The 26,779-nt window shown below is 37.7% G+C and overlaps 1 protein-coding gene across 1 annotated transcript in view; it reads right to left on the bottom strand.

Annotated features, from left to right (window-relative positions):
- The window catches only part of FAM227B (family with sequence similarity 227 member B), a 276,474-nt gene that overhangs the window by 246,490 nt on the left and 3,205 nt on the right, over window positions 1-26,779 (bottom strand). The window contains exon 2 of the mRNA XM_089907263.1: window positions 1,185-1,238. Coding sequence (XP_089763389.1) covers window positions 1,185-1,235 — 51 coding nt within the window. The 5' untranslated portion in view covers window positions 1,236-1,238. The remainder of the gene's footprint in view (window positions 1-1,184; window positions 1,239-26,779) is intronic.

Below are 26,779 nucleotides of genomic sequence, written 5' to 3'. Positions count from 1 at the left end.
CAGCTGACACAATTAAAGGTTTGTGAATAAGAAAATGCTTTCCGGAATAGTAGGAACTTTCACAGGATGAAACTCTTTAAGAGGAATTTGGGTAAGATATTCTGAGAATTTAGCTTAAATGGGAATAAATCTGAAGTCTGCAGATCAGAAATTTTAAAGCTGCGTTGGTCTATTCTACTTCCATTTTTCTTCCTTTAAAAGCTTCCTAAACCCACTGTATTCTCTAATGATAACAGGTACCTGAATAATACCCAGCTTTTAATGCTGGAGAAGTTTCCCAGCAGGATCTAGGTGCCCCTGCCATTTTGGAAAAAGAGAATATTACTTAGATACATAAGTGCCCTCTCCCAAATCCTATAAACACACATCTTAAACAAAACACATAACCCCCTGGGGAAGTTTTCCAGCATTAAAATCTGGATGTGTCAAAAATACAAAGATCTCAGAAAAATAAGATATGATCACAAGATATACTCCCTGGAGACAAACATTGTCAAATTAGAATGACAGCCAGATTTGAAAACATAGTCCTTACGTATGAGTCATCACTTGCTATTGTTAGGGACATTGGGAAAGTGGGGAGAGGCTAAAATGGAAATGAATTTGAACAGATTTTACAATATGCACAAAGGTTTATGAAAAGGTAGCCTTTATGCCAGACTTGAGATATCACAATTCTTGTCCAAGATACTGAATTACAGTATGAGGTGAATAAAGTATCTTGAAATTCTACCAGCCTGATTAGATTATGATTTCCCTACTTTAAAAAGTGAGATATATGTGATTAATCTATAAATGATAGAATTAGGATGCTTATCCTTTTCAGTGCTTATCTCTTAATTTTCTAAAATGACTATCATAGTCATAATTAGAAAAAAAACATTGGTAATTTTGAAACGTAAAAAATTACATTTAAGGAGGTAGATAGATGAGGGTGGCACATAAAGTCTTTATAGCTTTAACATTATATAATTTTAGAATGTAGTTTTTAAAAGGACTAAGTTTCTAAAAGTAATTTCAAAAGCCTACTGTAATTCTAATCAAACTCTCAACAATTTCTTTTTAAACTGACAAAGTAATTCTATAAGCAATCAAAAAGAATTGTTATTTTTTCCTAAAGGAAGAAGACTGATATGTGCACCAGTCATATATCAAAGTCCCATAAAACAGTATATTCTACTCACCAAGTTTTGAAGCTTTAAGAATTCTTCAATGTTCTTTGGAGGTTCTTGCATTTTCTAATGAAGTAAAATCAATATTGTTCATTAACATAAATTCAGATTGTTTATATGATGCTTACACCTAATTTATTTCAGTACATTATGATACTGGACTTAAGTTATAATTTTCAGAGCTGTAAGATACTGTTAAATATTCACTTTTGTTAAGTCCTTGCACTTTGAAAAGGGACAGAGATCAATGTTTAAATTCTGAGCCTCCAAACCAAATTCTGTAAAACGCTTCCCTCTCATACACTGCTCCTGGAGAAAAGCTCCATATGAATCCTGATGAATATCCTCATTTCCAATTCCAACAAGAGTTCCAAGATATTTTGGGCTATCTTGGATGGTGTCTACAATAAATTCAGAGCCAGTAATATAATAACATTCTCCTCTTACTGATGGAATATTTTAAAAGGCACAGTAGTGACCTGGTGAAAATAATTTAAATCTTTGACTGTTTCAGTGTAGTAAGTAATAATCCCATTTTTGCTAGTAGTTTCTTTGTAAGTTGAAAATGTATTCTTTCATTAGACAAATTCATTTTAATCAAGACATCTTGCTATTCCTTGCCTTAGAGACTGTGTGCACATTCGTCCTTCTGCTTGGAAGGCTCCCCTGCCCCAAACCCTCTCCCTCCAATTCATTCTTGGCCTATTTAACTCTTATTTCAAATATCAAATTAAAAGTTGCTTTCTCTAGGAAGCCCTCCTTGGCCCCCCAAAAGATTCTTTACGGCAACAACAGCAGATTTGTATCTCTGTGAGGACAAAAACTGTAGTGTAATCACTGCTGAAGTGTCAAAATTTCATGTAGTGACTGCCCAATGGTCAGTGCATAATTAAGTACTGTGATGTGTATAAATTAATGAATAAATGAGTAGACGAATGTCAAAGAAATGTGTAGGTATTTTAAAAAATAATAAAACCATTTCTAGGGAATGAAAAACCGGTGAGAAGAAGGCAAAAATAACAAGAATTCAGAATATCCTAATATAATACCCTAATGTTCTGATGATGACATGTCTGAAAAGATTGTATTATAGTTTAATTTACTAGAACATATGTCACGTCAATAGATAAAATGATCAAGATTACAAATCACAAGACCATGTTTTGCAAAAATAACTACACATTTGAGGTTGAATACAATATTTCACTGTCTTAATACTGTTTAAAATATGTGATGAACATAAGTAAATATATCAGATAATACAATAATAAAATAAAGGACATATGTGACAGTCATTATAAAAAACAAGTGTACAGAAGCAAAGATGCACAGAGCTGTCAAGAAATTTTATGGAAAACACAGGCTCTGGGCCTAGCCAAATTGAGAAGAATAAGAAATAAGAGATGGTGTGCACAGAATGCTTAGAGACAAAAAAAATGTTCACAGTATAATCTTCAGGGATAGTGAGTATAGCAATTTCACTAGAAGAAAGCTATCAGTATATTTTGAAATGCACAGAATACAAAGGAGCCAATTTAAAACAATTTAAATGTTACCTTTTTTTCCCCTTTGTAATGGCTGTCAAACCACTTCTAGTACAAAGCCCTAAAAATACCCACATTTCAACTAAAGGGAATTAGAAAAAGGAATTGAAGAAGTGAAACTTGCATGGGAAAATTTCAGATAATTTCAATATACAATCCCAGAGTTCTATAGTGGGGAAGTTAAAAGGAGGTGAGGCATAAATTAAACAGACTTATGACCTCGGTAGGACGTAGAAGGATGCAAAAACACCGATGCTTCCATGGTAACAATATGAAAATCCCAGACCAAATAAAAATCTTACTTTTCTATGGGGTTAGTGAAAAGTGGTGGATGCCAGTAAGCAGGACTACATAATTTGTGACAATTCAGAGTCCCTTGTTCAAAAAATAAGAATTTTAAGATGGTAACATCAGGCTATTAAACCTAGTATAGGGTTCTTCTAATCAGTAGGTCCTATGCAACTGCACAGCTTGCAAGCCCATGAAGCCGCTCTCCCTGTAAGCCTTGATGACCTGAAATCCAGAGAGGAACATCTCCTTAAGTGAGCATAAAGCTGTGGCAGCTTCCTTACCCAACAGTGAGCTCTGTGCATACACTGAGGGAAGAGTTGGCCTTCCATGGCGCAGTAACTTCAAAGAGATCAAGAGAAATCAGCTGGGCCTCAAGAGTCACCATGAGCTGGGGAATTAACCAGAGTCTGAAAGATACCCAAATGAAAGAATAAATGACTCAACCAAACAATCCCTTCTCCGGCCCCCAAGTCTTACTTCTGAGTTTTGTTAGAAAGCAGAAGAGGAGGGGCTGGAAAGATGCAGAACTTATGTAAGCCAACACATTCTTATAGTACTTGGGTTCCAGAAGCCCAGACAGAATTGAGTACAAAGGTGAACCAATAATAGCTAAAACTTCATTCCACACGTGTACCAACTCAACGTTGACAAGATATAACAGGTGGCTGTGAAGAGGGAGGTTGGAATTTGGGTTAGTCACAAGTTAACTCAATCTAATTAAAGCTGCAGCCAACCCTAAAGCCCAACTCAAATCTAGGAGTATTTAAAAAAAAAAAAACAAAATCAGCCTCTCACTTGAAGTACTAAGGAGAGAAAAAAGGCTTGCACTCTCAAAACTAAAACTAAAACTTCAGCCTCCACAATTTTTTCCACATAATGTCTAATACACAATATAATTTCAAGACATACAAAGAAGGAAAATGGGATCCATAATCAAAAGAAAATGCAGTCAATACAAACCAAGTCACTGAGAATCCAGTGATTGTAATTAGCATCAAGGACTTAAAAACAGCTATTATAAATACATTAAAGATTTTAAAATATAGGTTGGATTACAGTGCATGAAGACATGGAGTATTTAAAGAGAAATAGAAATTCTAAAAAAGAAGCGAATGGGATTTCTAGAACCATGTAAATATGAAACATAAGAAAACTGTGTCTATATTAATATCAAAGTAGACTTTAAGACAAGGAGTATTACCAGATATAAATAAGGTTATTTCCCACTGATAAAAGGTCACTTCATTAAGAAGTCATACCAATGCCAAATTCATTTGCATCTAATAAGAGAGCTTCAAAAGAAAGAGCAAACGTTGATAAAACTAAAGGGAAATATAGGTGTTGGGCTGCACCTCACAGGCCTGAAAGCCTTGTAATTGCTCAGTCGCAAGACTGAAGAAAGAACCTGAAAACAGCGACAGAGACATCAATAGTTTAACAGATAGGAAATTACAACTCCAAAGGCCTGGAGCCACACCTCACCCCCGATGGCACACAAGACACAGCAGACATCTTTGCTACTACAGGAAAAGGAGGCTACTATTTATAGGGGCAATTAACATCAGGTTGGCTCATCAGTTACCGGGGAAACCGGCAGAGGAGGGTCCTTCACAGCCCCTCCGGTTAATGAGGGCAGATGTTTCTCTTTGATAAACTAGCAGGTGGAGCTGTTTTGGTCTAAGGATTAGAATAATACCTGGCTGGGGAAGGGGCTGGTAGAGCAGGGGATATATAAAGAGGAAGAGAGCAGCCATCTTGTGGGGCTTGATCATATAATAGGCAATAGATTTTAAAATCTCTTTGAGTAACTAATGAATCAAGTACACACACACACAAATCAGTAAGGAGATAAAAGATCTGAACAACATTATCAAGGAACTTAACCTAATTGACATTTATAGAACGATACCTGACAACTGTAGAATATACACAATCTTTTTTTTTTTTTTTTTTTGCAGTACGCGGGCCTCTCACTCTTGTGGCCTCTCCCGTTGCGGAGCACAGGCTCCGGATGCGCAGGCTCAGCAGCCATGGTTCACGGGCCCAGCCGCTCCGCAGGATGTGGGATCTTCCCGGACCGGGTCACGAACCCGTGTCCCCTGCATCGGCAGATGGACTCTCAACCACTGCACCACCAGGGAAGCCCCACAATCTTTTTTTTTTAAATTTATTTATTTTTGGCTGCGTTGGAACTTTGTTGCTGCGTGTGGGCTTTCCCTAGTTGCAGTGAGCAGGGGCTACTCTTCCTTGCGGTGCTCGGTCTTCTCACTGTGGTGGCTTCTCTTGTTGCAGAGCATGGGCTCTAGGGCACATGGGCTTCAGTAGCTGCAGCACGCGGGCTCAGTAGTTGTGGCACATGGGCTTACTTGCTCCGAGGCATGTGGGATCTTCCCGGACCAGGGCTCGAACCCGGGTCCCCTGCATTGGCAGGTGGATTCTTTTTTTTAAACATCTTTATTGGAGTATAATGGCTTTACAATGGTGTGTTAGTTTCTGCTTTATAACAAAGTGAATCTGTTATACGTATACATATATCCCCATGTCTCTTCCCTCTTGCATCTCCCTCCCTCCCACCCGCCCTATCCCACCCCTCTAGGTGGTCACAAAGCACTGAGCTGATCTCCCTGTGCTATGCGGCTGCTTCCCACTAGCTATCTATTTTACATTTGGTAGTGTATATTTGTCCATGCCGCTCTCTCACTTTGTCCCAGCTTACTCTTCCCCCTCCCCGTATCCTCAAGTCCATTCTTTAGTAGGTCTGCGTCTTTATTCCCGTCTTGCCCCTAGGTTCTTCATGACTTTTTTTTTTTAGATTCCATACATATGTGTTAGCATACGGTATTTGTTTTTCTCTTTCTACCTTACTTCACTCTGTATGACAGACTCTAGGTCCATCCACCTCACTATGAATAACTCAATTTCATTTCTTTTTATGGCTGAGTAATATTCCATTGTATATATGTGCCACATCTTCTTTATCCATTCATCTGTCGATGGACACTTAGGTTGCTTCCATGTCCTGGCTATTGTAAACAGAGCTGCAATGAACATTGTGGTACATGACTCTTTTTGAGTTATGGTTTTCTCAGGGTTTATGCCCAGTAGTGGGATTGCTGGGTCATATGGTAGTTCTATTTTTAGTTTTATAAGGAACCTCCATACTGTTCTCCATAGTGGCTGTATCAATTTACATTCCCACCAACAGTGCAAGAGCATTCCCTTTTCTCCATTCCCTCTCCAGCATTTATTGTTTGTAGATTTTTTAATTATGGCCATTCTGACCGGTGTGAGATGATATCTCATTGTAGTTTTGATTTGCGTTCCTCTAATATTAGTGATGTTGAGCATCCTTCCATGTGTTTGTTGGCAATCTGTATATCTTCTTTGGAGAAATGTCTATTTAGGTCTTCTGCCTATTTTTGGATTGGGCTGTTTGTTTTTTTGATATTGAGCTGCATGAGCTGCTTGTAAATTTTGGAGATTAATCCTTTGTCAGTTGCTTCATTTGTAAATATTTTCTCCCATTCTGAGGGTTGTCTTTTGGTCTTGTTTATGGTTTCCTTTGCTGTGCAAAAGCTTTGAAGTTTCATTAGGTCCCATTTGTTTATTTTTGTTTTTGTTTCCATTTCTCTAGGAGGTGGGTCAAAAAGGATCTTGCTGTGATATATGTCATAGAGTGTTCTGCCCATGTTTTCCTCTAAGAGTTTTGCAGTGTCGGGCCTTACATTTAGGTCTTTAATCCATTTTGAGTTTATTTTTGTGTATGGTGTTAGGGAGTGCTCTAATTTCATTCTTTTACATGTAGCTGTCCAGTTATCCCAGCACCACTTATTGAAGAGGCTGTCTTTTCTCCACTGTATATTCTTGTGGCAGGTGAATTCTTAACCACTGCACCACCAGGGAATTCCCACAATCTTTTAAAGTAATGGAACATGGAACCTTCACCAAGATGGACCTATGCTGTACCATAAGACAAGTCTCAAAGATTTCAAATAACTGAAATCATTCCGAGTGTGTTCTTTGACCACAATAGAAAATAGTAACAAAAAGACATTTAGGAAATCCTTGAATATTAAATAATCCATTTCTAGCTCAAAGAGGAAACAATAAGAAAAATTAGAAAGTTTTCTAACTGAATGATAATGAAAGATAATGAAAACACAATGTATTAAAATTTGTGGGATGCACCTAAATCTATGCTTAGAAGAAAACATAGTGCTTAGGAAGCTAAAAAAACTGAGAAGAATTTAAAAAATAAGTAGAAAAAGGAATAAAAAAGATATGAGCGGAAGTCAATGAAATAAAAATATAAAACCAATAGAGAACTCAATAAACCGAAATCTGGTCTTTTAAGAGATAAAAAAAAATGATACCTTAATACATTGAAGTTAAAAAAATGAAAAAATATAAATGATCAATACCAGGAATGATAAAGGGGATGTCATTAGGGAATGTTCACACATTAAATGACTAAACGGCACATAATTTAAAACTTATGTCAATGAATTTGACAACCTAAATGAAATGGACAAATCCTTAAAAGAAAAAATTACCACAATTGAAAGAAGATGATATAGTAACTTTCAAAAATAGAGGGAATACTTCCTAAATCATTTTATAAAGCCAGAATAACTTTGATAATAGAATCTTAAAGATTACAAAAAAAATTATAGACCAAATGTCCCTCAAGAACATAGATACAAAAATCGTTAACAAATTACTACCAACTTGAGGCCAGTCAGATATGAAAAGGATATATCACGCTCACGTGTAGTTTACCCCAGGAATTCCAAAATCAGTTATAAAATTTTACATTGTCTTTAATGTATCATCAGTGTTGAGTGGGATTCAAAACTATGAGATTTTTGGTCATCTTTAATGTCTGAATTTTAAAATTCTATGTAATTGATGGTTTGAAACTTATTTTTATTCATAATAATGACTTTTAAGACACATTATTCTAAAGATTCATAGAAGACTTGAGCATAAATATTTTACATTTAGGTATTTTAAATTCAAACCTAGTATTTTCAAAACACAATTCATGATCATTGCTTGAAACACAAGTCCTTACTCAGTAAATCTTGTTCTTATTTTTAATTATAAAGGTTTCACAATCATCCAGGTTTGAAGTCTGAATTATCTTAGACTCTTCCTTCTCCTTCCTTATTTCCTATATCCATTTTATCACAATTCCTTTAAAAATACCTTTAATTATGCCTTCATTTACAGTTCCAATATTAATATAATAGTTATAATTATGGCTTGTTTTTTCCAAGTCATATGTGCAACTAATTTGTGTTTCTTAATCTTTTTGTTAAAGTAAAAAACACATACAGTAAACTGCACAGCTCTTAAGTGTATGGATTCATAATTCTTTTTTTTACAAATCTGTACACCCCTATAACCAATGTACAAATCAAGATACAGAACATTGCTAGTAACCCAGAATAACGTCTTACTCCTTTCCAGCCATTTGCCTCCCCAATATAAACAGTATTCTACTTCTACCTCTCTAGATGTTTTGCCTATTTTTGAACTTCATTTGAATGGAATAATCAATATGCACACTTTCTACCTTCCTTCACTTGACACTGTGTCTATAAGATTCATCCATGTTGTTTCAACATATAGTAGTAATATTTTTTCTTTGCTGTGTAATATTCTATTGTATAACATATACCAAAATTTAACCATTCTACTTTTGATGGACATTTGAGTCCTTTTCTGTTTGTGTAAATTATGTTGTATATTATTATATCAAGATAATAAGAAATCTTTTTTAATGTCTTTTGGTATACTTGATATAGAACTTGGAGTGAGATTGCTGGGTTGGCTTTAGTAGATATTGTCAAGTAGTTTTCCAAAGTGGTTGTCCCTATTTTCACTCTGAACAGAAGTGTATGAATGTTCCAGTAATTCCACATTCTTACTAAAGAATGTAGTATTCTTTAGTACTACTGTGTATTTAGTATTGTCAATACTTTTAAATGTAGCAATTCTGGTGGGCATGTAGTTGTATCCTGTGATTTTAATTTGCATTTCCTTGATGAAAAATGATGCCGATCAACTGCTTGTTGGCAATCTGGATATATTCTTTTGTGAAGCAAATGTTCAAGTCTTCTGCTCAATTTTTATTTGGGAGTTGGTATTCTTAACTGATTTTATTGATATTGATTTGACGGCATTTTTATTAATTTTTTATTGTTATGATGTAGAGCTTTTGTCAGATAAGACAAAATAGTGTTCGCCATTTTAATGCTTTTTATTATGATGCTTTAATTTTAGTAAAGTCAATTACTTATGCATTTTTATCTTATCTAAGAAATTTTTAACCTACCCCAAAGTAAAAAGATGGTCTTTTATTTTACCTTCTAAATGTCATACTTCTTTACTTTCACATTTAAGTCTATGATCTACCTTGAATTGACTTTTGTGTTTTAGGTGAGGTAATAAATTGAGGGTTTTTTTTTTTTCCACATGAATTTCCAGTTGATCCAGAACTAATTACTTTAAAAGACTGTGTTTCCTGCTACATTTCAGTACCACCTAGCCATATATTCAAGTGACTATATATGTCAGGATGTAGGTGTGTTTCTGGACACTCAGTTCTGTTCCTTTGGTGTAATTTTCTGTTCTTTTGACAATACCATACAGTTTCAATAACTGTACCTTTATTTTAAATCTTAATATGTTATAGTTTACATACTCCAGTTTTGTTTTCCTCTTTGAGTTGCTCATCACTATTTTTATCCTTTTACATTTCCCTTTAAGTTTTAGGAATCAGATTGTCAAATTCTGCAAAAACCTACTGGAACTTTGATTAGGATTAGATGACATATATTGATCAATTTGAGTAACTAACATCTTTACAATGTTATATCTTTGAACACATGAAAATAGTGTATTTCTCCATTAATTTAGATTTTTAAAATTTTCCTTTGTTACTGTTTGTTACAGAACTTGGACACTCTTTCATTAGATTTATCCCAGGATACTTGATGATTTTTGTTCCTATTGTACAGTCTGTTTTAAATGTTTAAACTGCAAATGTATTTTTAACATGTCCTTTTCTATTGTTTCTTCCTAGTAAATAGAAATATAAATGATTTTTCTATTTAAATCAGCTATATTGAGGTATAATTTACTACATAATTACTATGTAAAAAATTACCATTTTAAGTCACAGTTCAGAGAATTTTGAAAAATGCATACATCCATGTAACCTCCATTACAATTAAAATGTGTAATATTTAGATCACTCTCAAAATGTTTCCTTGTGCTACTTTATTGTTGATCCCTACAACTCCACACAAAAATATCCCACCACTGGCATTAGGCAACACTGATCTGCTTTCTGTAACTACAGACTAGTTAGTTATAAATTAGCTTTGCCTGGTCTAGAATTTCATAAGAATGAAATCATAACATTATGTACTCTTTTGCATCTGGCTTTTTTTGCTCAACATAAGTTTTCTGTGAAATATCCAAGATCACTACATATTATTGCTGAGTAGTATTCCATTTTTGTGTGTGTGTTTGTGTGTGTATTGCCTTGTTTAAAGATTTGAGCTATTATGGGAAAAAGCTGCTATGAAATTGCATACAAGTCTGTGGATACATTTTAATTCCACTTAGGTGGCTACCAAAGGTAAATACCTTATGACAAATAAATTGAATTCGTAATGAAAAATCTCACAAAGAAAAACTCCAGACTCAAATGGCTTCACAAGTATATTATATCAAAGATTTAAGGAAGCAATCACACAAATCTTACACATAATCTTGCAGAAAATAAAGGAGAAGGGAACATGTTCTAATCATTTTATATTTGTTCTCCTATATGTAATATGTCTTTTTCCTCTGGCTGTTTTTAAAATATTATATTTATCACTGGTTTTCAGCAGTCAGTGGGGTTGCTTTCCTCCCTCCCTCCCTGTTCCTCCCTTCCCCTGGTCCTTCCTTTCTTAATTCTGTTTGGGTTTGCTGAATTTCTGAATGTGTTCATTTATAGTTTTCATCCAATTTGGATAATTATCCATCATTATTTATTCAAATGTTTTTTTCTTCTGCCCATCTTTCCTTCTGGGACTCCAACTGCATCTATGTTAGATAGCTTGAGATTGTTCTACAGGTCACTGAGTCTGTTGGGTTTTTCTTCTTAGGCCATTCAGTGAGGCATGCAGGATTTTAATTCCCTGACCAGGCATCAAACCCACGCCCCCTGCATTGGAAGGGCACAGTCTTAACCACTGGAACACCAGGAAGTCCCCTGCTGGGTTTTTTTTCCAACGTTTTTTTCTCTGTGCTTCAGTTTGGATAATTAATGTTGTTAAGTGCATCCAGTGAAGTCTTCATTTCAGACTCTATTTTTTTCCTGGGTGCTATGTTGAAGCCCTAAGCCCCAATGTGACTGTGTTTGGAGATGGGGCCTTTGGGGAGGAAATTAACTTTAAATGAGGTCATAAGGATGGGACCCTAGTCCAATAAGAGTGTTGTCCTTATAAGAAGAGGAAGAGACACCAGAAGGATCTTTCTCTCCATGCATGCACAAAGGCTATGTGAGGACACAGTGAGAAGGCAGCCATCTACAAGCCAGAAAGAGAAGTCTCACCAGAAACCAACATGAATAGCACCTTAGTCTTGGACTTCAGGCCTCCACAACTGTGAGAAAACAAATTTTTGTTGTTTAAGTTACCAAGTCTGTGGTATTCTATTATGGCAGCTAGAGCAGACTAACATAGATGCAATTTTTCAAAATTGTTATAGAATCATTCAGATAGTCTATCTCCTCTTTCATCAGTTTGGTAAATTGTGTTTTTCAAGAAAAACAAAAAATGTCAAATACTTTGACATAAGTATTTGTTCTTAATATCCTCTTATTATTTTTACCATCTGTAGGACGTTTCCACTTTCACTCCTGCTATTTGAGTTTTCTCTTTTTACTCAGTCAGTCTAAGGCTTTTCAATTTTATTAATCCTTTCAAAGAACTAATTTTGGCCTTGTTGCTTTTCTATACTGCACATTTGTTTTCAGTTTCATTGATTTCTGATCTTATCTTCATTAGTGCCTTTATTCTACAGATGTCTGAGAATTTCCCAATGGAAAAATCTGATCCTCTTTTGAAGACAGTGAGCTTGAGCTTTATATCACTGTTTTAAACTTTATTCTTCAATATGAACAGAAATCCTAGGCTTACTAGATATTTAAGGAATAGATGTAAAATTTCAAAAAAGATAAAAATAAAAAAATAGAAATCCATACAGATAACAAAATAAAATCTGAGAGGATACAGACAATGCAGGGAACAGAAGGAAACTTTTAAAACATCTTTAAGATTCTTAGAGAAATATGATAAGATAATGCATCTCTGAAACCAAAACAGCATTTCATGAGATGAGAGAAAAGAAAATGAAGGTACAGGGAAGATGGCGGAAGAGTAAGACGCGGAGATCACCTTCCTCGCCACAGATACACCAGAAATACATCTACACGTGGAACAACTCCTACAGAGCATCTACTGAACGCTGGCAGAAGACCTCAGACCTCCCAAAAGGCAAGAAACCCCCCACGTACCTGGTTAGGGCAAAAGAAAAAAATAAACAGAGACAAAAGGATAGGGGCGGTTCCTGCACCAGTGGGAGGGAGCTGTGAAGGAGGAAAAGTATCCACACACTAGGAAGCCCCTTGGCGGGCGGAGACTGCGAGTGGCGGAGTGGGGGAGCTTCGGGGCCGCGGAGGAGAGCAAAGCAACAGGGGTACGGAGGACAAAGCGGAGAGATTCCAGCGCAGAGGATCAGGGCCGACCGGCACTCACCAGCCGAGAGGCTTGTCTGCTCACCCGCCGGGGCGGGCGGGGCTGGGAGCTGAAGCTCTGGCTTCAGTTGGAGCGCCAGGAGAGGACTGGGGTTGGCGGCTTCAACACAGCCTGCAGGGCATTAGTGCACCGCGGCTAGCCGGGAGGGAGTCCGGGGAAAAGTCTGGACCTGCCGAAGAGGCAAGAGACTTTTTCTTCCCTCTTTGTTTCCTGGTGCACGAGGAGAGGGGATTAAGAACGCTGCTTAAAGGAGCCCCAGAGACGGGCATGAGCTGCGGCTAAAAGTGCGGACCCCAGAGACAGACATGAGACGCTAAGACCGCTGCTGCCGCCACCAAGAAGCCTGTGTGCGAACACAGGTCACTATCCACACCCCCCTTCCGGGGAGGCTGTGCAGCCCGCCACTGCCAGGGTCCCGGGATCCAGGGACAACTCCCCAGGGAGAACGCACAGCACGCCTCAGGCTGCTGCAACGTCACGCTGGCCTCTGCCGCCGCAGGCCCGCCCCACACTCGGTGACCCTCTCTACCCACCCCCTCCCCGGCCTGAGTGAGCCAGAGCCTCCGAATCAGCGGCTCCTTTAACCCCGTCCTTTCTGAGCAAAGAACAGACGCCCTCCGGCGACCTACACGCACAGGTGGGGCCAAATCCAAAGCTGAGCCCCTGGGAGCTGTGAGAACAAAGAAGAGAAAGGGAAATCTCTCCCAGCAGCCTCAAAAGCAGCAGATTAAAGCTCCACAATCAACTTGATGTACCCTGCATCTGTGGAATACATGAATAGACAATGAATCATCCCAAATTAAGGAGCCGTGTGGATGAAAGGCTCTTGCTGCTGCAGCCAGGAGTTAGTGCTGTGCCTCTGAGGTGGGAGAGCCAACTTCAGGACACTGGTCCACAAGAGGCCTCCCAGCTGCACATAATATCAAATGGCGAAAATCTCCCAGAGATCTCCATCTCAACGCCAGCACCCAGCTTCACTCAACGACCAGCAAGCTACAGTGCTGGACACCCTGTGCCAAACAACTAGCAAGACAGGAACACAACCCCACCCATTAGCAGAGAGGCTGCCCAAAATCATAATAAGTCTACAGACACCCCAAAACACACCACCAGACATGGACCTGCCCACCAGAAAGACAAGATCCAGCCTCATCCACCAGAACACAGGCACTAGTACCCTCCACCACGAAGCCTACACAACCCACTGAACCAACCTAAGCCACTGGGGACAGACACTAAAAACAACAGGAACTACGAACCTTCAGTCTGCAAAAAGGAGACCCCAAACACAGTAAGATAAGCAAAATGAAAAGACAGAAAAACACACAGCAGATGAAGGAGCAAGATAAAAACCCACCAGACCTAACAAATGAAGAGGAAATAGGCAGTCTACCTGAAAAAGAATTCAGAATAATGATAGTAAAGATGTTCCAAAATCTTGGAAATAGAATAGACAAAATGCAAGAAACAGTTAACAAGGACCTAGAAGAACTAAAGATGAAACAAACTGATGAACAACACAATAAATGAAATGAAAAATACTCTAGATGGGATCAATAGCAGAATAACTGAGGCAGAAGAACGGATAAGTGACCTGGAAAATAAAATAGTGGAAATAACTACTGCAGAGCAGAATAAAGGAAAAAGAATGAAAAGAACTGAGGACAGTCTCAGAGACCTCTGGGACAACATTAAACGCACCAAAATTCAAATTATAGGGGTTCCAGAAGAAGAAGAGAAAAAGAAAGGGACTGAGAAAATATTTCAAGAGATTATAGTTGAAAACTTCCCTAATATGGGAAAGGAAATAGTTAATCAAGTCCAGGAAGCACAGAGAGTCCCATATAGGATAAATCCAAGGAGAAATACGCCAAGACACATATTAATCAAACTGTCAAAAATTAAATACAAAGAAAGCATATTAAAAGCAGCAAGGGAAAAACAACAAATAACACACAAGGGAATCCCCATAAGGTTAACAGATGATCTTTCAGCAGAAACTCTGCAAGCCAGAAGGGAGTGGCAGGACATATTAAAAGTGTTGAAGGAGAAAAACCTGCAACCAAGATTACTCTAGCCAGCAAGGATCTCATTCAGATTTGATGGAGAAATTAAAACCTTTACAGACAAGCAAAAGCTGAGAGAGTTCAGCACCACCAAACCAGCTCTACAAAAACTGCTAAAGGAACTTCTCTAGGAAAGAAACACAAAAGAAGGAAAAGACCTACAATAACGAACCCAAAACAATTAAGAAAATGGGAATGGGAAAATACATATCGATAATTACCTTAAATGTAAATGGATTAAATGCTCCCACCAAAAGACACAGATTGGCTGAATGGATACAAAAACAAGACCCATATATTTGCTGTCTACAAGAGACCCACTTCAGACCTAGAGACACATACAGACTAAAAGTAAGGGGATGGAAAAAGGTATTTCATGCAAATGGAAACCAAAAGAAAGCTGGAGTAGCAATTCTCATATCAGACAAAATAGACTTTAAAACAAAGACTATTACAAGAGACAAAGAAGGACAGTACATAATGATCAAGGGATCGATCCAAGAAGAAGATATAACAATTGTAAATATTTATGCACCCAACATAGGAGCACCTCAATACATAAGGCAAATACTAACAGCCATAAAAGGGGAAATCGACAGTAACACAGTCATAGTAGGGGACTTTAACACCCCACTTTCACCAATGGACAGATCATCCAAAATGAAAATAAATAAGGAAACACAAGCTTTAAATGATACATTAAACAAGATGGACTTAATTGATATTTATAGGACATTCCATCCAAAAACAACAGTATACACATTTTTCTCAAGTGCTCATGGAACATTCTCCAGGATAGATCATATCTTGGGTCACAAATCAAGCCTTCGTAAATTTAAGAAAATTGTATCAAGTATCTTTTCTGACCACAACGCTATGAGACTAGATATCAATTACAGGAAAAGATCTGTAAAAATTACAAACACATGGAGGCTAAACAATACACTACTTAATAACGAAGTGATCACTGAAGAAATCAAAGAGGAAATCAAAAAATACCTAGAAACAAATGACAATGGAGACACGATGACTCAAAATCTATGGGATGCAGCAAAAGCAGTTCTAAGAGGGAAGTTTATAGCAATACAATCCTACCTTAAGAAACAGGAAACATCTCGAATAAACAACCTAACCTTGCACCTAAAGCAATTAGAGAAAGAAGAACAAAAAAACCCCAAAGCTAGCAAAGGAAAGAAATCATAAAGATCAGATCAGAAATAAATGAAAATGAAATGAAGGAAACGATAGCAAAGATCAATAAAACTAAAAGCTGGTTCTTTGAAAAGATAAATAAAATTGAAAAACCATTAGCCAGACTCATCAAGAAAAAAAGGGAGAAGACTGAAATCAATAGAATTAGAAATGAAAAAGGAGAAGTAACAACTGACACTGCAGAAATACAAAAGATCATGAGAGATTACTACAAGCAACTCTATGCCAATAAAATGGACAACCTGGAAGAAATGGACAAATTCTCAGAAAGGCACAACCTGCCAAGACTGAATCAGGAAGAAATAGAAAATATGAACAGACCAATCACAAGCACTGAAATTGAAACTGTGATTAAAAATCTTCCAACAAGCAAAAGCCCAGGACCAGATGGCTTCACAGGCGAATTCTATCAAACATTTAGAGAAGAGCTATCACCTATCCTTCTCAAACTCTTCCAAAATATAGCAGAGGGAGGAACACTCCCCAACTCATTCTACGAGGCCACCATCACCCTGATACCAAAACCAGACAAAGACGTCACAAAGAAAGAAAACTACAGGCCAATATCACTGATGAACATAGATGCAAAAATCCTCAACAAAATACTAGCAAACAGAATCCAACAGCACATTAAATGGCTCATACACCATGATCAAGTGGGGTTTATTCCAGGAATGCAAGGATTCTTCAATATATGCAAATCAATCAACGTGATACACCATATTAACAAATTGAAGGAGAAAAGCCATATGATCATCTCAATAGATGCAGAGAAAGCTTTTGACAAAATTCAACACTCATTTATGATAAAAACCCTGCAGAAAGTAGGCATAGAGGGAACTTTCCTCAACATAATAAAGGCCATATATGACAAACCCACAGCCAACGTCGTCCTCAATGGTGAAAGACTGAAAGTATTTCCACTAAGATCAGGAACAAGACAAGGTTGCCCACTCTCACCACTCTTATTCAACATAGTTTTGGAAGTTTTAGCCACAGCAATCAGAGAAGAAAAGGAAATAAAAGGAATCCAAATCGGAAAAGAAGAAGTAAAGCTGTCACTGTTTGCAGATGGCATGATACTATACATAGAGAATCCTAAAGATGCTACCAGAAAACTACTAGAGCTAATCAATGAATTTGGTAAAGTAGCAGGATACAAAATTAATACACAGAAATCTCTGGCATTCCTATACACTAAGGATGAAAAATCTGAAAGTGAAATCAAGAAAACACTCCCATTTACCATTGCAACAAAAAGAATAAAATATCTAGGAATAAACCTACCTAAGGAGACAAAAGACCTGTATGCAGAAAATTATAAGACACTGATGAAAGAAATTAAAGATGATACAAACAGATGGAGAGATATACCATGTTCTTGGATTGGAAGAATCAACATTGTGAAAATGACTCTACTACCCAAAGCAATCTACAGATTCAATGCAATCCCTAGCAAACTACCACTGGCATTTTTCACAGAACTAGAATGAAAAATTTCACAATTTGTATTGAAACACAAAAGACCCCGAATAGCTAAAGCAATCTTGAGAACGAAAAACAGAGCTGGAGGAATCAGGCTTCCTGACTTCAGACTATACTACAAAGCTACAGTAATCAAGACAGTATGGTACTGGCACAAAAACAGAAAGATAGATAAATGGAATGGGATAGAAAGCCCAGAGATAAACGCACGCACATATGGTCACCTTATCTTTGATAAAGGAGGCAGGAATGTACAGTGGAGAAAGGACAGCCTCTTCAATAAGTGGTGCTGGGAAAACTGGACCGGTACATGTAAAAGTATGAGATTAGATCATACACAAAAATAAGCTCAATAACACCATACACAAAAATAAACTCAAAATGGATTAAAGACCTAAATGTAAGGCCAGACACTATAAAACTCTTAGAGGAAAACATAGGCAGGACACTCTATGACATAAATCACAGCGAGGTCCTTTTTGACCCACCTCCTAGAGAAACGGAAATAAAAACAAAAATAAACAAATGGTACCTGATGAAACTTAAAAGCTTTTGCACAGCAAAGGAAACCATAAACAAGACCAAAAGACAACCCTTAGAGTGGGGGAAAATATTTGCAAATGAAGTAACTGACAAAGGATTAATCTCCAAAATTTATAAGCAGCTCATGCAGCTTAATAACAAAAAAACAAACAGCCCAATCCAAAAATGGGCAGAAGACCTAAATAGACATTTCTCCAAAGAAGATATACAGACTGCCAACAAACACATGAAAGAATGCTCAACATCACTAATCATTAGAGAAATGCAAATCAAAACTACAATGAGATATCATCTCACACCAGTCAGAATGGCCATCATCAAAAAAATCTCCGAACAATAAATGCTGGAGAGGGTGTGGAGAAAAGGGAACCCTCTTTCACTGTTGGTGGGAATGTAAATTGATACAGCCACTGTGGAGAACAGTATGGAGGTTCCTTAAAAAACTACAAATAGAACTATCATATGACCCAGCAATCCCACTACTGGGCATATACCCTGAGAAAACCATAATTCAAAAAGAGTCATGTACCACAATGTTCATTGCAGCTCTATTTACAATAGCCCAGAGATGGAAACAACCTAAATGTCCATCATCGGATGAATGGATAAAGAAGATGTGGCACATATATACAATGGAATATTACTCAGCCATAAAAAGAAACGAAATTGAGCTATTTGTAATGAGGTGGATAGACCTAGAGTCTGTCATACAGAGTGAAGTAAATCAGAAAGAGAGAGACAAATACCGTATGCTAACACATATATATGGAATTTAAGAAAAAAAATGTGATGAAAAACCTAGGGGTGAAACAGGAATAAAGACACAGACTTACTAGAGAATGGACTTGAGGCTATGGGGAGGGGGAAGGGTAAAATGTGACAAAGCGAGAGATAGGCATGGACATATATACACTACCAAACGTAAGGTAGATAGCTAGTGGGAAGCAGCCGCATAGCACAGGGAGATCAGCTCGGTGCTTTGTGACTGCCTGGAGGGGTGAGATAGGGAGGGTGGGAGGGAGGGAGACGCAAGCGGGAAGAGATATGGGAACATATGTATATATATAACTGATTCATTTTGTTGTGAAGCTGAAACTAACATACAATTGTAAAGCAATTATACTCCAATAAAGATGTTAAAATGAGAAAAAAAAAAGAAAATGAAGGTACAAATATAATGCTATAAATTAATTATTCAACAAAGTCTGTAGGGGAAAATAGCTGAAGAAATCTTCTGGAAACTAGAATAAAAAATGTTAAAGAAAAGAGTCAGAGGAAAAAAGGTAAGAACTTAGATGATTATTTCTGGAAAGTGACTTTCAACCTAGAAATTTAAATATAGACAGCCCATCAATTAAGTACATGGCATACTTCAGATCTGCAAGCCAGTTTAATAAAAAAAAAAATCACCATTTCTCCCTGTATTAGTTTCACATCGCTGCTGTAACAAATTACCAAAAACTTAGTTGCTTAAATCAACACAGGCTTACTTATCTCACAGCCCTGCATTTTCGAAGCCTGAAATGGATCTGCAGAGCTACAGTACTCCTTCTGGAAGCTCTAGGGGAGAATTTGCTTCCTTGCTTGTTCCAGCTTCTAGGAATCCCCTACATTGCTTTGCTCCTTAGCTCCTTCTTCAAAACTCAAAGCCAGTAGTGTAGCATCTTCTTCCCTTTCTGACCTCTTATCTCTCTCTTATAGGGATGCTTGTGATTATGTTGGACCCACCTAGATAATCCAGCAATTTCCTCATTACAGGATCCTTAACTTAATCACATACACAAAGTCCCTTCTGCCATATAAGAAAACATATTCATAGGATCTGGAGATTAGGGTGTGGACATCTTTGGCAGGGATGGGGGGCGGTTATTATCTGTCTACAACATTTACCTTTTCTCAGGAATCTACTAGAGGATATGTTTCATAAAAACAAAGGATTCCATAAAGAAAAAGGAATCAAGGAATCCAACACAGGAGAGCACTATCGGATTGGTAAAAGAAACCAATACTGAATGAACTAGAGGTTGAAATGCTCTAGAGGGAATATCTGGAAGGAAAAAAGAATCTTCTAGATTAATTGATGTGTTTGAATGTAATGTTTTATCACTTTGGCAGAGTTTCTGAGGACAGATTATTAATAAGTACAATAAAAATATGACAATTAAGACAAAGGAAGATAAAAGCCTGTATTAAAAGTTAATGTGGAGGGAGACGTTCAAGATGGCGGAGGAGTAAGACGTGGAGATTACCTTCCTCCCAACAAATACATCAGAAATACATCTACATGTGGAACAACTCCTACAGAACACCTACTGAACACTGGCAGAAGACCTCAGACTTCCCAAAAGGCAAGAAACTCCCCACGTACCTGGGTAAGGCAAAAGAAAAAAGGAAAAACAGAGACGAAAGAATAGGGATGGGACATGCACCTCTGGGAGAGAGCTGTGAAGGAGGAAAAGTTTCCACATACTAGGAAGCCCCTTCACTAGCAGAGATGGGGGGTGGCAGGGGGGAAGCATCAGAGCCACGGAGGAGAGCGCAGCAATAGGGGTTCAGAGGGAAAAGTGGAGAGATTTCCACACAGAGCATCGCTGCTGACCAGCAATCAACAGCCTGAGAGGCTTGTCTGCTCACCCACTAGTCGGGAAGGGTGGGGGCTGGGAGCTGAGGCTCGGGCTTTGGAGTTCAGATCCCAGGGAGAGGACTGAGGTTGGCTGTGTGAACAGAGCCTGAAGGGGGCTAGTGTGCCACAGCTAGCTAGGAGGGAGTCCGGGAAAAAGTTTGGAACTGCCTAACAGGCAAGAGACCATTGTTTCGGGGTGCGCCAGGAGAGGGGATTCAGAGCACCACCTAAACGAGCTCTAGAGATGCGCGTGAGCCGCGACTATCAGCGCGGACACCAGAGATGGGCATGAGATGCTAAGGCTGCTGCTGCAGCCACCAGGAAGGCTATGTACAAGCACAGGTCACTATCCACACCTCTCCTCCCAGGAGCTTGTGCATCCTGCCACTGCCAGGGTGCCGGGAACCAGGGAAAAGTTCCCCAGGAAAACACATGGCTTGCCTCAGGCTGTTGCAACGTCACATGGCCTCTGCGGCTGCAGGCTCACCCTGCATTCTGTACCCCTCTCTCCCCCAGGCCTGAGTGAGCCAGAGCCCCCTAATCAGCTGTTACTTTAACCCCATCCTGTCTGGGTGGGAACAGATGCCCTCAGTCAACCTACACTCAGAGGTGGGGCCAAATCCACAGCTGAACCCCAGGAGCTGTGTGAACAAAGAAGAGAAAGGGAAATTTTTCCCAGCCTTAGGAGCAGCGGAATAAATCTCCACAATCAACTTGATGTACCTGCATCCCTGGAATACCTGAATAGACAACGAATCATACCAAAATTGAGGTGGTAGATTTTGGGAGCAACTGTAGACTTGAGGTTTGCTTTCTGCAAATCTAATTTGTTTCTGGTTTTATGTTTATCTTAGTTTAGTATTTAGAGTTTATTATCAATGGTAGATTTGTTCATTGATTTGGTGGCTGTCTTCCTTTTTTTTATATATATAGATATATTCTTTTTTCCTTTTTCTCTTTCTGTGCGTGTGTATGTGTATGCTTCCTTGTGTGATTTTGTCTGCTTAGCTTTGCTTTTACCATTTGTCCTAGGGTTCTATCTGTCCTTTTTTTTTGTATAGTTTTTAGCACTTGTTATCATTGGCGGATTTGTTTTTTGGTTAACTTGTTCTCTTCTTTATTTGTTTCTTTTATTACTTTTTATTTTTTTTAATTTTAAATAATTTTTAAATTTTTTATTTTAACAACTTTATTTTATTTTTTTCTCCCTTGATTCTGAGCCATGTGGCTGACAGGGTCTTGGTGCTCTGGCCGAGTGTCAAGCCTATGCCTCTGAGGTGAGAGAGCCAAGTTCAGAACATTGGTTCACAAGAGACCTCCAGCTCCATGTAATATCAAAGGGCAAAAGCTCTCCCAGAGATCTGCAACTCAACACTAAGACCCAGCTCCACTCAATGACCAGCAAGCCACAGTGCTGGACACCCTCTGACAAACAACTAGCAAAACAGGAACACAACCAGAGAGGCTGCCTAAATTCATAATAAGGTCAGAGGCACCACAAAACACACCCCTGGACACGGTCCTTCCCACCAGAAACACAAGGTCCAGCCTCATCCACCAGAACACAGGCACCAGTCCCATCCACCAGGAAGCCTACACAACCCACTGAACCAACCTTAGCCACTGGGGGCAGTCACCAAAAACAACGGAAACTACGAACCTGCAGCCTGCAGAAAGGAGATCCCAAACACAGTAAGCTAAGCAAAATGAGAAGATAGAGAAACACAGAGCAGATGAAGGAGCAAAGTAAAAACGCAACAGACCAAACAAATGAAGAGGAAATAGGCAGTCTACCTGAAAAAGAATTCAGAATAATGATAGTAAAGATGTTCCAAAATCTTGGAAATAGAATAGACAAAATGCAAGAAACAGTTAACAAGGACCTAGAAGAACTAAAGAGCAAATAAACAATGATGAACAACACAATAAATGAAATTAAAAATTCTCTAGAAGGAATCAATAGCAGAATAACTGAGGCAGAAGAACAGATAAGTGACCTGGAGATAAAATAGTGGAAATAACTACGGCAGAGCAGAATAAAGAAAAAAGAATGAAAAGAAATGGGGACAGTCTCAGAGACCTCTGGGACAACATTAAACACACCAACATTCCAATTATAGGGGTCCCAGAAGAAAAAGAGAAAAAGAAAGGGACTGAGAAAATATTTCAAGAGATTATAGTGGAAAACTTCCATAACATGAGAAAGGAAATAGTCAATCAAGTCCAGGAAGCACAGAGAGTTGCACACAGGATAAATCCAAGGAGAAACATGCCAAGAAACATATTAGTCAAACAATCAAAAATTAAATACGAAGAAAAAATATTAAAAGCAGCAAGGGAGCAGAACAAATAACATACAAGGGAATCCCCATAAGGTTAACAGATGATCTTTCGGCAGAAACTCTGCAAGCAATAAGGGAGTGGCAGGACATATTTAAAGTGATGAAAGGGAAAAACCTACAACCAAGATTACTCTACCCAGCAAGGATCTCATTCAGATTCAATGGAGAAATTAAAACCTTTATAGACAAGTAAAAACTAAGAGAACTCAGCACCACCAAACCAGCTTTACAACAAATGCTAAAGGAACTTCTCTAGGCAGAAAACACAACAGAAAGAAAAGACCTACATAATAAACCCAAAACAATTAAGAAAATGGTAATAGAAACATACATATCGAAAACTACCTTAAATGTAAATGGATTAAATGCTACAACCAAAAGACATAGACTGGCTGAATGGATACAAAAACAAGACCCATATATATGCTGTTTATAAGAGATAAACTTCAGACCTAGGGACACATACAGACTGAAAATGAGGGGATAGAAAAAGATATTCCCATGCAAATGAAATCAAAAGAAAGCTGGATTAGAAATTCTCATATCAGAAAAAATAGACTTTAAAATAACGACTATTACAAGAGACAAAGAAGGACACTACATAATGATCAAGGGATCAATCCAAGAAGAAGATATAACAATTGTAAATATTTATGCACCCAACATAGGAGCACCTCAATACATAAGGCAACTGCTAACAGCCATATAAGAGGAAATCAACAGTAACACAATCATAGTAAGGGACTTTAACACCCCACTATCACCAGTGGACAAATCATCCAAAATGAAAGTAAATAAGGAAACAGAAGCTTTAAATGACACATTAGACAAGATGGAACTTAATTGCTATTTATAGGACATTCCATCCAAAAACAACAGAATACACTTTCTTCTCAAGTGCTCATGGAACATTCTCCAGGATAGATTATATCTTGAGTCACAACTCAAGCCTTGGTAAATTTAAGAAAATTGAAATCATATCAAGTATCTTTTCCGACCACAACGCTATGAGACTAGGTATCAACTACAGGAAAAAATCTGTAAAAAATACAAACACATGGAGGCTGAACAACATGCTCCTAAATAACCAAGAGATCACTGAAGAAATCAAAGAGGAAATCAAAATATACCTAGAAACAAATGACAGTGAAAACACGATGACCAAAAACCTATGGGATGCAGTAAAAGCAGTTCTAAGAGGGAAGTTTACAGCAATACAATTCTATCTAAAGAAACAAGAAACATCTCAAATAAACAACCTAACCTTACACCTAAAGCAATTAGAGATAGAAGAACAAAAAAAGCCTAAAGTTAGCAGAAGGAAAGAAATCATGAAGATCAGATCAGAAATAAATCAAAAAGAAATGAAGGAAACAATAGCAAAGATCAATAAAACTAAAAGCTGATTCTTTGAGAAGATAAACAAAATTAATAAACCATTAGCCAGACTCATCAAGAAAAAGGAGAGAAGTTCAAATCAATGAATTAGAAATGAAAAAGAAGAAGTAACAACTGACACTGCAGATATACAAAGGATCATGACAGATTACTATAAGCAACTATATGCCAATAAAATGGACAACCTGGAAGAAGTGGACAAATTCTTAGAAAAGCACAACCTTCTGAGACTGACCAGGAAGAAACAGAAAATATAAACAGACCAATCACAATAACTGAAATTGAAACTGTGATTAAAAATCTTCCAATAAACAAAAGCCCAGGATCAGATGGCTTCACAGGTGAATTCTATCATTTAGAGAAGAGCTAAAACATATCCTCCTCAAACTCTTCCAAAATATAGCAGAGGGAGGAACATTCCCAAAGTCATTCAACGAGGCCACCATCACCCCAAATCCAAAACCAGACAAAGATGTCCCCAAAAAAGAAAACTACAGGCCAATATCACTGAGGAGCATAGATGCAAATATTCTCAACAAAATACTAGCAAACAGAATCCAATAGCACATTAAAAGGATCATACACCATGATCAAGTGGGGTTTTTCCCTGGAATGCAAGGATTCTTCAATATATGCAGATCAATCAATGTGATACTCCATATTAACAAACTGAAGAAGAAAAACCATATGATCATCTCAATAGATACAGAAAAAGCTTTTGATAAAATTCAACACCATTTATGATAAAAACCCTACAGAAAGCAGGCCCAGAGGGAGCTTACCTCAACATAATAAAGGCCATATATGACAAACCCACAGCCAACATTATTCTCAATGGTGAAAAACTTAAGCCATTTCCTCTAAGTTCAGGAACGAGACAAGGCTGTCCACTCTCACCAGTATTATTCAACATAGTTTTGGAAGTTTTGCTACAGAAATCAGAGAAGAAAAGGAAATAAAAGGAATCCAAATCGGAAAAGAAGAAGTAAAGCTGTCACTGTTTGCAGATGACATGATACTATACATAGAGAATCCTAAAGATGCTACCATAAGACTAGTAGAGCTAGTCAATGAATTTGGTAAAGTAGGAGGATACAAAATTAATGCACAGGAATTCCTATACACTAATGATGAAAAATCTGAAAGAGAAATTAAGGAAACACTGTCATTTACCATTGCAACAAAAAGAATAAAATACCTAGGTATAAACTGACCTAAGGAGACAAAAGACTTGTATGCAGAAAACTATAAGACACTGATGTAAGGATTTAAAGATGATACAAACAGATGGAGAGGTATACCATGTTCTTGGATTGGAAGAATCAATATTGTGAAAATGAGTATACTACCCAAAGCAATCTGCAGATTCAATGCAATCCCTATCAAACTACCAATGGCATTTTTCACAGAACTAGAACGAAAAAATTCACAATTTGTATGGAAACACAAAAGACCCCAAATAGCCAAAGCAATCCTGAGAAAGAAAAACGAAGCTGGAGGAATCAGGTTCCCTGACTTCAGACTATACTACAAAGCTACAGTAATCAAGATAGTATGGTACTGGCACAAAAACAGAAATATAGACCAATGGAATAGGATAGAAAGCCCAGAGTTAAACCCACACACATATAGTCACCTTATTTTTGATAAAGGAGGCAAGAATATACAATGGAGTAAAGACAGCCTCTTCAATAAGTGGTGCTGGGAAAACTGGACAGCTGCATGTAAAAGAATGAAATTAGAACACTCTCTAACACCATACACAAAAATAAACTCAAAATGGATTAAAGACCTAAATGTAAGGCCAGACACTATAAAACTCTTAGAGGAAAACACAGGCAGAAAACTCTATGACATAAATCACAGCAAGATCCTTTTTGACCCACGTCCTAGAGAAATGGAAATAAAAACAAAAATAAACAAATGGTACCTGATGAAACTTAAGAGCTTTTGCACAGCAAAGGAAACCATAAACAAGACCAAAAGACAACCCTCAGAATGGGAGAAAATATTTGCAAATGAAGCAACTGACAAAGGATTAATCTCCAAAATTTACAAGCAGCTCATGCAGCTCAATACCAAAAAACCAAAAAACCTAATCCCAAAATGGGCAGAAGACCTAAATAGACATTTCTCCAAAGAAGATATACAGATTCCCAACAAACACATGAAAGGATGCTCAACATCACCAGTCATTAGAGAAATGAAAATCAAAACTAAAATGAGGTATCACCTCACACCAGTCAGAATGGCCATCATCAATAAATCTACAAACAATAAATACT

Source organism: Delphinapterus leucas, chromosome 2 (genome assembly GCF_059928025.1).
Source record: "Delphinapterus leucas isolate spDelLeu-1000000601 "Yukka" chromosome 2, BTC_Dleu_Yukka2, whole genome shotgun sequence".
NCBI lineage: Eukaryota > Metazoa > Chordata > Mammalia > Artiodactyla > Monodontidae > Delphinapterus > Delphinapterus leucas.
This window is presented reverse-complemented; position numbering and strand designations above follow the sequence as displayed.